The sequence below is a fragment of the Rutidosis leptorrhynchoides genome, chromosome 3, assembly GCF_046630445.1.
Source record: "Rutidosis leptorrhynchoides isolate AG116_Rl617_1_P2 chromosome 3, CSIRO_AGI_Rlap_v1, whole genome shotgun sequence".
NCBI lineage: Eukaryota > Viridiplantae > Streptophyta > Magnoliopsida > Asterales > Asteraceae > Rutidosis > Rutidosis leptorrhynchoides.
This window is the reverse complement of record NC_092335.1, coordinates 464,914,806-464,926,408: the sequence shown is the minus strand read 5'-3', so window position 1 is coordinate 464,926,408 and position 11,603 is coordinate 464,914,806. Positions and strand designations below refer to the sequence as shown.

Below are 11,603 nucleotides of genomic sequence, written 5' to 3'. Positions count from 1 at the left end.
ACGCTTAACTTAGACTTACAGGCATAATATCAAACACATGGTGTGCACATAGTCCATAAGTTGGATCACATGAAACATATACAAAACAACACCTCAATACAAAACTAACACATGGTGTGCACATAGTCCATAAGTTGGATCACATGAAACATATACAAAACAACACCTCAATACAAAACTAACGTGTTGAAAATAATGAAAAGAAAAACGACTTCAACAAAATAACCTGAATGCACAACTAGTGACATATATGTCCCACTTCAAGATTTTTTACTAAAGTCAGCTGAAAATGAATTTTGTATACATCGAGTATAATTGAGTAATCAAATCAAATGAAAGAACTCATAAAGAACACCAGAATATACACTTTACCCCCTATAATTTAAAAAATAGTAAGAAACAGCACAATCTGAAATCTGAAATACAATAAAATGAGTAGTACAAATATGCCGGAAATTGAATTTAGTTCGACAACCAACCACACATAAAAAATATGGCGCAACTGATTTTTTCACCTCATCTGCAATTAACACCCATCACATACAATGACATACACAGATCGTTATCGTATAACCAAAGCTTAAATTGTAAAACTACGACCAACAGTAGAGTATTGAAAACTAGGGTTTCATTTTTACAGTTATTTCAAACGAAGAATGAGGATTTTGAGAGGCTTAAGCAGGAGCTAGTTGAGACTATAGCACCACTTGATCGTGGTGCGGATGCTACTGATACACAACAAGAACGCGTTGATCAGGTTCTGTATTTATTTAATTGACTGCCTTATTGTAAATGGGTTAAACTTAATTTTAAATGGGTCACATGTAATTAGGGTAGAATTAGTGTATATGTTTGCATGTAGTTAGTGTAGAATTATTAGCCAAACATTTAAAAGCCCCTTCAGTAAAAGCAACAATAACATTCATCATCTCACTTTACTTCTAGAAACAAATGAACAAAGTCAGGGTGATAAGTTATTTACTTTTAGGGAGTTGATTTGATCGGTTTTGGTTCGTTCTCATTTATGGGTTTAGTAAATGGAGAGGGGATCCAAAAGATCGAGATCAAGATAACAAGCGTTGAAATGAAATTAAGTATGTGTAAATGATTTCAATCTGGTTAAGGTTTCCTAAAAGTACGGATGTTGTTCAGATTGCCCGTAAACTTGAAGCAGGGAATAAGGTAAAGGAGCCACTTAAATCTGACTTGCTAAATGGAAAATGGGAGCTTCTATACACAACATCTCGATCAATTCTGCAAACAAAGGTGACAATGTTAATTATATGTCTCTTTTGGTATGTAGTTTATGAAAGAACAATATATAAATGGTGTGTAAATCGACACATTTGCTTCTAAAATTTGCAGGCTTTTTGTACCGTACAAAAACTGTCAATTTACTTTAGTTTATCAATTTCTATTTACTAGTTACACACCTTTGATTAATAGGTAAATGGATAAGGTTTTTCTGTTCAGGCTACCCAGGAAAGGAGAGTATTAGTTTACTCAGCATATCCAGATATCCCGTGACAGTTTCCGACCCTTTTTCCCAAGGTTGCAAAAATCGTTACTCGAGGAGTACTCGATCGGGACCTTTTAAGCAGTACTGGGCAACTCGGGGGTTCTCGGATGTTGAGTAAGTTTGACTTTGATCGATTTTGGCCGATTTTTGACCAATTTTGACTGATTTTCCGAGCTTCGACCGAGCTTGACTAATTTTTCGAATTAATTCTGAGTTTTGGCCATGTTTGACCGTGTTTGACTAAGTTTGACCAAATTTGACCGAGTTCTTGCCAAGTACTCCCCGAGCAGTCAAAACCGAGTACTCGCTGAGTAATTTCAAACACTGTTTGTATCGGGTCACCCCTGGATATGCTTCGAGGGTGGTTTGAACATCAAACATCTTGAAGGAAACAGGGTCCAAAACAGTGGAAGAATGTGAGGTTTGACCCTTTTCCTTATTTAGGTTTGACCCTTTCCAACCGTTTCATCCCAAGTTACACATCTTTATCGTTTAATCAATTGTTGTTACAACAACGATACTCAATCTCACGAGAGTCAGGTATTAGGGAGGTAAGATGTAGACAATCTTTCCTCTACCTAAGAGTAAAAATGGAAGTCATATCTCTACCAGCAAGTAGAGGAAATTGTTTCTCCACCCATGGTTAGAAATAGTCATCCCACCCTTTTTTCGAGAATAGAGAGACTCCTTCCAGAAGGACCACTGGCCAAAGGTTGTAAGGTTTTCCCTGTTCGGGTTACTCGGGAGGGCGAGTAAACCAACCTCATACTCCAATTTATGCAGCCAGCAAGATTACTCCCTGGTTGTTTCCAACCCTTCTCTGGTCACCACAAGATTTGAACCTCAGACCTCTTGCAAAGATATCATAGCCCCAACCACTCGGACATCTACCTCTACTCTAGTCAATTGCTTTTGTTCCTCATAATTTCATTTCATTGAAGGGCACACTTACTTGGTAGGAGTAGTTAAACACTTATAGCAATTAGTTTTTTATGCAACTTATTGCTTATTGCAGAGACCTAAAATTTTAAGAGCAAATGGAAAGATTTACCAGGCAATCAATGTGGACACTCTCAGAGCACAAAATATGGAAACTTGGCCCTTCTTTAACCAGGTGTTTCTCTTGATTAATTTATCATGCACATACCTTCAATCATTCCCTCTTTCGAAAACCATAATATAAATATAATGTGTAATCTGACACACAGTTCAATGTAGGACTTAAAGTATGATCGCCCGTCAATAATTTCTTTTTTTAGTAAAAAAGGGAACTTAAGGGTCGAAGCTTAAGGATGTTTTGTGACACTCTGCTGCTACGTTTTTTGCAGGCAACTGCCAATCTAGTTCCTCTTAATGCAAAAAGAGTGGCAGTAAAGTTTGACGCTTTTAAAGTGTTTGGTCTGGTATGTGAAAATTGAAACTGTGTTAATTATTGCTATAAAATAAAAACATTTAGGTTGTTTATCGTTTTTTGTATTTTGCGGAACCCAAATTTTCGCTTCAGTGTATAGCGTTTACTTGATGTAAGAAACTAGGAATAAACGAAGATGGGCCCTATAAAACAGAAAGTGGAAAAAAAAATTATCAATAAACAAGAATTAGCAAGTCATGTTATACAATTTACAGATGCCATACGCATCGACTTGACATGTGTTAATGTTGTTAACCACTACTTATATTAATTATCAGATACCTATCAAAGCTCGTGGAAGTGGACGTGGTCAATTGGAAATAACATACTTGGATGAAGAGTTAAGGTTCACAATGCATGATCTGTTACGTCGCTACATTATTTTGCTTTTGTCAAAGGATATTTTGACCGTTTAGTAAGTGGTCAAAATATTTCTGTAAAGTATATGAACTATATTGGGTAATGGGTATCACAAATTTAAAGTTAATAGCAACATTAAACTGCACACCAAAAAAAAAAAAAAAACACTTTTCTCAAGGCAAATCACAAGTATTCATTTCCATGGCTGTGAGGAAACTTGCTTGACTCACAAGTATATGAACTTATAAAACTAGTGTATTTTTCACAAACTTTTTCCATCATTCGCATGATAATGCTAAACTATTGATATTTTGCAGGAATGAGTGGTTTTGGACAACATTTGTATCTGTGAATATAAATAGCATCGACTTTACTGTTTGTTCTGTTATTGTGTTTCTCCTCACATTTTTAATAGATATTACTGTGGTAATTTGATTTCATGTCTGCAGGATATCAAGAGGCAATGAAGGAAATTTGTTTATATTGAAAATGGTGGATCCAACATATAGAGTTCCTATTTAGTTAATTTCCGTACAAGAGCTGCTGTACAAGAAAACTACCTAGTATAGTTTCACTATACATGTGTAAAAAGTCAAACATGTAATTATATTTCTAGAGACAACGTTGTAAATGTCGCTAGTTGGGGACTAGTTGTTGGAAATTTAGTGTAATTGAGGGATTTAATCTACACTTGTAAACGGATTAGGAGGTACGGAGTGTACACCCATTAAGTGATAGATTGTCCGGACCCGAAAGTGGTTTTCCATTATCACAAATTTGAGTGATTACGGAAGTATTATTCCTGCACTAGGTGAAACATCTCCATCGTGGAAATAAAACAAACAACTTTATGTAAAGGATTTGTTTTAGATTTGAAAACGAGTTGTTGGAAATAAAACAAACAACTTTATGTAAATGATTTGTTTTAGATTTGAAAACGATTTCCTTGATTTGGTTGTTGGAAATAAAACAAACAACTTTATGTAAAGGATTTGTTTAGATTTGAAAACGATTTCCTTGATTTGGTTGTTGGAAATAAAACAAACAATTTTATGTAAATGATTTGTTTTAGATTTGAAAACGAAATTAGTTAGTGAAACATCTCCATCGTGGAATAATACTTATTTTTGGGTGCCTATAAATAAGGACTATCATTTATGAGAATAAGATATACGAAAAACACCTTAATACTCTTATGCAAAAGAGTTTTTGTTTACTGCCAATAACAAGAACTAATCTCTGTCTTATCCCAAAGTGATATTCGTGTAACCCAGGCAATAAGGGTCGAATAATTACTTTCGGAAAGTGATACCACGATTCAGTGATTTATCCGGCTATCGATTATTTTACCCTACACGAAATTTCAATAAAACCTCCAACAATCGAAAGTAATTATTCGTTATAATCGATGGCGGCTACGATGAAACACATGACGGCGAATTTCTCCAAACTTGATAAGTTTGAGGGAATTGATTTTAGGAGATGGCAAAAGAAGATGCACTTCTTTCTGAGCAGCATGAGTGTGGTGTACGTACTCAGCACACCAATTCCTGAAGATCATGGTGATGATGCCACTATTGAACAAATTCGGAAAAGGTGTGATGTTTGCAGCGTGGTATACGAAAATAGCTTATATTTTTACAGGAAATACTATTAAATACGATACATTTTTACACAAGATATTTATTTATTTATAGAATGGATATACTTAAACCTTGCTACAACACTTATAGGCAGTGTACCTAATCGTACAGTAGTGTAGTTTTTAGTAAGTCCGGTTCGTTCCACGGGGAATCTTTTTTAAACAAAGCTTAACGCTATATTAGTTTACTTTTATAAAAATACAAATATATATATAAAAGTAATATTATTATTATAAAGGGGGGGTTTACCGTTTAATGACCGGTTTGTCGATTTTAAAACTTTAGTCGCAGTTAAACCCAAATGTAAAATAAATACAAGACTTAAATTAAAGCATAAAGTAAATAACGATAATGAAATTGCGAATAATAAAAGTGCGATAAAATAAACTTGCGATAATTAAAAAGTACGATAATTAAAAGTGCAATTAAATACAATAATAATAAAAATGCGATAATTAGAAGTGCAATTAAATATAAAATAAAGGAAATTAAATATGAAATAAAAGAATTATGCTTATTTAAACTTCCATAATCATGATGTTTGACGTGTTGATTTTAGTTTTATGCACATGGGTTAATTGTCCTTTGTCCTGGATTATTTAATATGTCCGTCTGGTTTTTGTCCATAACAGTCCATCAGTCATAAATATAAAGTGCGAGTGTCCTCGTCAAATTATCCTTATACCCGAAGTTAAATATTCCAACTAATTGGGGACTTAAACTGTAACAAGATTTTAATACTTTGTTTAATAATTACACCAGGATGTCGACTGAGTGTAACCCAAGGTTTTAATATTTTGTTATCAATTATACCAAGTGTCCTTGTACATAATTTCACCCATGTTTTAATTATTCTAGTAGCTATTAATCCATTCCCGTGTCCGGTAAAATGAACGATTATTCGTACATATAAATACCCCGCCCATCGTGTCCGATTGAGTGTATATGGTAATTTATAGGGACGCCCAATTGTAAATCTTTATATTAACATTAACAAACTATCAAACAAATATAAAGCCCATTAATAGCTCATAGTCTAATTTCCACAAGTGTCGTTCTTTTGTCCAAACCCCAATTATGGTACAAAGCCCAATTACCCAATTTTAGTAATTAGCCCAACATCATGATTACTTCGGATTAAATAAGCATAATAATAACTTAGCTACGAGACATTAATGTAAAAAGGTTGAACATAACTTACAATGATTAAAAATAGCGTAGCGTTACACGGACAGAATTTCGACTTACACCCTTACAACATTCGCTAACATACCCTTATTATTAGAATTATAATTAAAATTAAAATATAAATTATAAATATATATATATGTTTTACGTATGAGAAAAGAGAAAGATGGATATGTTTTTGGTGCACCAAAGCTCGATTTTTATAGGCATGTGGGCTGGAACTGGGGCTCATGCGATCGCATGGATTTTTGCCTTCCAGGCCATGCGATCGCATGGCCAGCTGGGGAGGCTCATTTTTGGTTGTTTTCTTCTGCCGACGGTTTTATAAATAATATAATATATTAAATAATTATAAGAATTATTTAAATATTATATTATATTTATGTGCATAGTTGACTTGTAATTTTTAGTCCGTTGCGTCGAGCGTTGAGAGTTGACTCCGGTCCCGGTTCCGGATTTTCGAACGTCCTTGCGTACAATTTAATATCTTGTACTTTGCGTTTTGAATCTTGTACTCTTGTAATTTCGAGACGTTTCTTATCAATAATTGGAACCTCTTTGATTGTATTTTGTACTTTTGAGCTTTTTGGTTGTTTGCGTCTTCAATTCGTCGAATCTGTCTTTTGTCTTCACCTTTTATTATTTAAACGAATATCACTTGTAAATAGAACAATTGCAACTAAAAGCTTGTCTTTCTTGAGGAATAATGCTATGAAATATATGTTCGTTTTTAGCATTATCAAATATTCCCACACTTGAGCGTTGCTTGTCCTCAAGCAATATCGTCTTGAAATACTAGAATCACTTCTTTATTCTTCACACTTTGTACATCAGTGATTTCTATACGGCGGTATAAACAATGATAGTAACGATAGAACCATGGTTAAAGGTGGGTGTGTCATCCACAGTTGCCTCGGGTTTAGGTCAACGACACTTGCAATCAAATAGCCGATTTACTTTCGGTTTCCAAAGCAAAGTGCACATTTGAAAGGCGGTTTACAGTCCCACATGACTATGAAAATGTAGATCCTTAAGGAAATTGGATCTTTATGAAAATATTTGATCTTTTGAAAATTCAATCTAGCTTTTACCCTAGATAAGTTTTCCGGAATAACCCTTCACCGGTGTTTGCAAAATATTTTTGTGGGTTTGGTGGGTTTCAGATTTGAAAATTTTAGCTCAAAACTTGCGGTTTTGTGTCACCCACTTGCTAACCTTGTATTTGGAAAGCAACACGTCCAGTTTACTTGTCCCGTATATTACCTTTCGATAAACTACCGTCTGGTTGTAAAGGAAAGCGTTGAACAAGCAACTGTTAAGGCAATGTCCCCTGACATTCTTTTAATTATGGTCTATAACGTGTCGGACGCAATTACTATCCTTGGTAGGAGCAATAGTAAAGCTCACCCTTACGATTTTTTTTGTCTGGCACAAGGTCCTGTCTTTGACCATGCTATGCAACCACCGTTCTTACGGTTGTCACCCGATTTGGTTCAGGTGACCTAATGAATTCCAGGTGAATTCCTAGGATTTTACGTTCAATGGTAATGAACGCATTGAAAATAGGGTTTTCAGAAAACAAATCGGTTTGTAATTTTGATCAAAATATTTTCTCGTTCAAGCTCGAGTTTAGATATCATTGAATTCCATGAGTTTGTAATTCTCAATCTTTAAAGTCAATCTCAAGGATTGAGTAATATCAATCTTAAAAGCTGATTTTTGATCTTTTAAGGAGATTATCCTTTCTGGAGATCTGATTCATTAGTCTTATCAAGCTAATTTGCACGGTGCCCCCCCCATTGTACGAGATAAATCCTTCTCATGGTTAGGATAAATCTGACCACTTGGCGACCCTGTTTAATGCTGAGGTCCGTGGATTTCCTGCTGATTTTAGTGATGACTTTTCTAGATTTTTCGTCAACCTACAGCTGGTCTGGACGACAACTTCTTGACCTAAATCAAGAAGCGCGTGTCTTTTTCGGAAGACTTTACTTCTTTTTAATGATGGAATTGATTCATCGTGTAGATCCATCTCTTCTTTTCTTTCATCGGGTAAAATGGTTTAGTTTAGTCCAAAGCAAAAGTATTTTCAGTTATTTGTTACAGATATATGTGACATATGTTTAAGATAACTTGGTAAATTTTCCCACACTTGGCTTTTATTTTCCTCTTTATCGTCCTCTATTCCATTTTAAATGAATTTCAACATTTTGGTTTGTTTCTCAATTTATGTCCTTTCCGAGGTAACAATAATTTCGGTGTTAAAACCTAGTTTTATCGTTCATAAATATGTATAAACATGATTTTAAGTTCATTTAATTGAAAATTTTGAAAAATTTTACTAGAATTGGGTAGTCAGTATATAAGACTAAGGCTGTTCTTTATTATCAGAGAGCACTAGAAACCAAGTGTATAAAGTAAAAAATTTTAAAATCCGAAAGAATTTAACCCCTTCCCACACTTAAGATCTTGCAATGCCCTCATTTGCAAGAAATCAGGAATAATTTAAATTATTGAGGGTGATTTGTGTGAAAATGATTAAATTTTTACCAAAGTTTCCAAATATATTGGCGTTTGTTTGCTGAATGATAAATGGTGCATAGCATTTGTTCATTTCGTCTGTTGTTACATCACATTTATTTGTCATCTTGTCGTCAAAATTAGTAGCTTTTGCTGAACTTAATGCCAGTCTTTGAAAATGCGCTGTTTTACCCTGTTTTGAACAATCGACAATATACATATATACAAGTATAATCATGCATGGCAATTTGAAATGGGACTTAATATCCCACTTTCAAATTCTAAATATGAAATATTAGTACACAATAATAATAAAATAATAAAAATTACACAAATTTATCCAATAACATAAGTTTAAACATGAAAAAGTCAAAAGATAAAAACATAATAATCATAAAAATAACCAAATGGAACTAAATCAGTCTGGATAGGGGTTCCAGTTCATCTCATCGGGTGGGTTCCATTGTTGGTTATAGGTGTTCTGATAGGCTTGGTTATAGTCATACCGGTTAAAGGGTGGTCGGATATCGGGGCTATGTGGCGGAAAATGAGCAGGTCGAGTAGGTACATAGTTATTTGGTACCTGATATGATAGCTGGCTCATGATTTTGTGCTGATGAACTAACCAGCTATCATGTTGGCGTCGCCTATAATCCTCGTATACTCGCTCGGAGTTCCACTGCTCATACATACTATGTCTTGCCGCGTTCGTCATTGCTTCCTCATCTATACGAACGTGGACGTCAAGAATAGGATCTCGAAAGACATCCCTAATGTCTTCCGCCTCCTCCATTTCCTCGTCTGAGCCTCTCTCTACCTGAGGATGAGATCCCTCATAGAGTACTGCATGGATACGTCTACTTTTCAATACCTTAGCACCCACATAAACCTTCAATCCTAAGGGCTCAACCTGTTCTCTACAAATCTGTAATGGACCCCCTTGGTTCCTATCAACACCTAAATACTCTCCAATGAGAGTAACAAAAATACCTCCTCCTATTATACTCCCGTCCTGCATTCCCTCTACCATTTTAGATAAATAAAAAGCAACACAGTAAGGGATATTGACAAAGCTTCTAGGATCCCGAATACACTTTAGGTAGAATAAATCATATAAGGTAATTTTTTCTTTATTATGACCTCTTTGTGTAATCGAGTTAGCCAAAAATCTATGAATAATACGAAGCTCGGCTCTATCAATATGTGTATAGGAGTGTCCTCCTGCTCGTGTAAAAACATCAAAATGTGACATACGCCTCCAAATTGCGTCAGCGTCAAAGTTACTATCTACCCGTTCACCATAATGAATCAAGTTTGTACAATCGGGTAATAGCAACTCACCAGGAGTATATATCTGTAAGGCCCTGGCCATGTCCAGCATGGACATTCTGTACATCCTACCGCCAAGGATAAACCTAAGAAATCTTCTATCATCTATCCTAACTATATTTGTATCAAGTGATACAGTACTCATCAACTCAACACACCATTCCTTATATACAGGTCTACGAATGGTGAAAAGACGTTCCCAATCTGTAAAAGAAGAACTACCATACCTTTGAACTAAAAGCTGTCTAACACGGTCAGCTAGATGGACCGTTTCCAAAGGGGCCCAATCAATTACCCTTGGCACCTCTACATTTTTTGTTACCAATTTGAATTTGTTCCTTTGATATGTCTCGTAATCTCTCCATCTTCTATCAAATCTCAGATTAGGATGTAGAGTGTGCTCAGGAATTGTTGGGAATTCTACTGGCGGCCTCATTGGGAATACTATGAATTCATCAACAAACTGTACTGGATCATAATAAGGTATGTGCTGATCAGGCTGTTGTTGTTCCTGTTGCGGTTCTTGTTCGTGTTGCATTTCTGGTTCTTGTTCTGGTGCTGGTGCTGGTCGTCTAGATGATGATGCTCCTGAACCTCCAGTATCGGCTCTCTGTAAAACACATTAAACACAAAAATTGTGCATCCAAATATGCATTAGTATTAGCAAAATAACAACTTAAAACAATCACTATAACATGTTAAATCAAAATTAAACTTATACACATTTTCACAATTTTTCACAATTCTACACTTTTCAAATAAGCACATATGAAAATGTATACAAAATTCATAAGTATTTAACTCAAATAACATGTCAAAATATTCATTATTAATAATTAAACAAGTCTCAAATGGCAAATATATCAAATTAATCAAGTTCATGAATTTTGGACTTAAAAAGTCCACTTTAATCTCCAAAAATCATGTTTAGGATCATTGTTTGGATCATTTAACTATCTAAACATGTTACACTACTCAATTTAGCAATAATTCATGACAAAAATTGGCCATAACCTGTTTATATCAAAAAGCCCCAAATTGCTCAAGAACACAAACCCTAGATTTCTAAAAATTTTGAAGTTTTTGGCTTCAAATCATGTTAAATAGCATCAATCTAGGTTATACATGCATAAAATACTAACAATTTAACACTAATTACACTAGAAATTAACAAAATTGCATTAGGTAAAAAAATTGGTAATTATCACAAAAACTAGAAATTTATAGAGTTTAGGGGTGTAATTTTTACCAATTTGCTGAAGAATGAGAATCTAGGCATGATTAGAGCAAGAAAAATGACGAATTACGGTGGAAAAATGGCGAAAAATTGGTGAATTTTTGGGTGAGTTTCGGGTGTATGTGTGTGTGTTGTGGTGAAGAACAGACCCGTTGCTGTTATTTGTTTCTGACCTGCATTTGGTCCCCATGCGATCGCATGGGTTCTAAGTGCAAACCCCATGCGATCGCATGGGGTGCCGGCTACAGTGTTTTTTTTTTTTTTTTTTTTTTTTTTTTAAAACCTTATGCTTTATAAAACTTATAATTAATTAAATTTTAAAAATTTTGTTTTCCTTTAGGATCGAGGGCGTTTCGGATCGTTGTCCTAGTCTGTCTCTCGACAAAATTTTAAAAT

At 34.7% G+C, this 11,603-nt stretch overlaps 1 protein-coding gene across 1 annotated transcript; it reads left to right on the top strand.

The window, feature by feature from the left end:
- The first annotated feature begins 471 nt into the window (after window positions 1-471).
- Window positions 472-3,936, top strand: LOC139898075 (probable plastid-lipid-associated protein 4, chloroplastic). The gene is made up of 6 exons (XM_071880783.1): window positions 472-757; window positions 1,153-1,266; window positions 2,535-2,633; window positions 2,848-2,922; window positions 3,209-3,276; window positions 3,740-3,936. Exons 1-6 carry the CDS (start codon window positions 494-496, stop codon window positions 3,810-3,812), a joined length of 693 nt encoding a protein of 230 aa, XP_071736884.1. The 5' UTR covers window positions 472-493; the 3' UTR covers window positions 3,813-3,936.
- The last annotated feature ends 7,667 nt before the right edge of the window (window positions 3,937-11,603 follow it).

Excerpts from the sequence above, each read along its gene's own strand:
- LOC139898075 (XM_071880783.1), top strand. The coding sequence starts at position 494 with ATGGCGCAACTGATTTTTTCACCTCATCTGCAATTAACACCCATCACA. Across the intron at positions 758-1,152 it reads AACAAGAACGCGTTGATCAG|ATTGCCCGTAAACTTGAAGC; the intron begins GTTCTGTATTTA and ends GATGTTGTTCAG. Across the intron at positions 2,634-2,847 it reads CTTGGCCCTTCTTTAACCAG|GCAACTGCCAATCTAGTTCC; the intron begins GTGTTTCTCTTG and ends CGTTTTTTGCAG.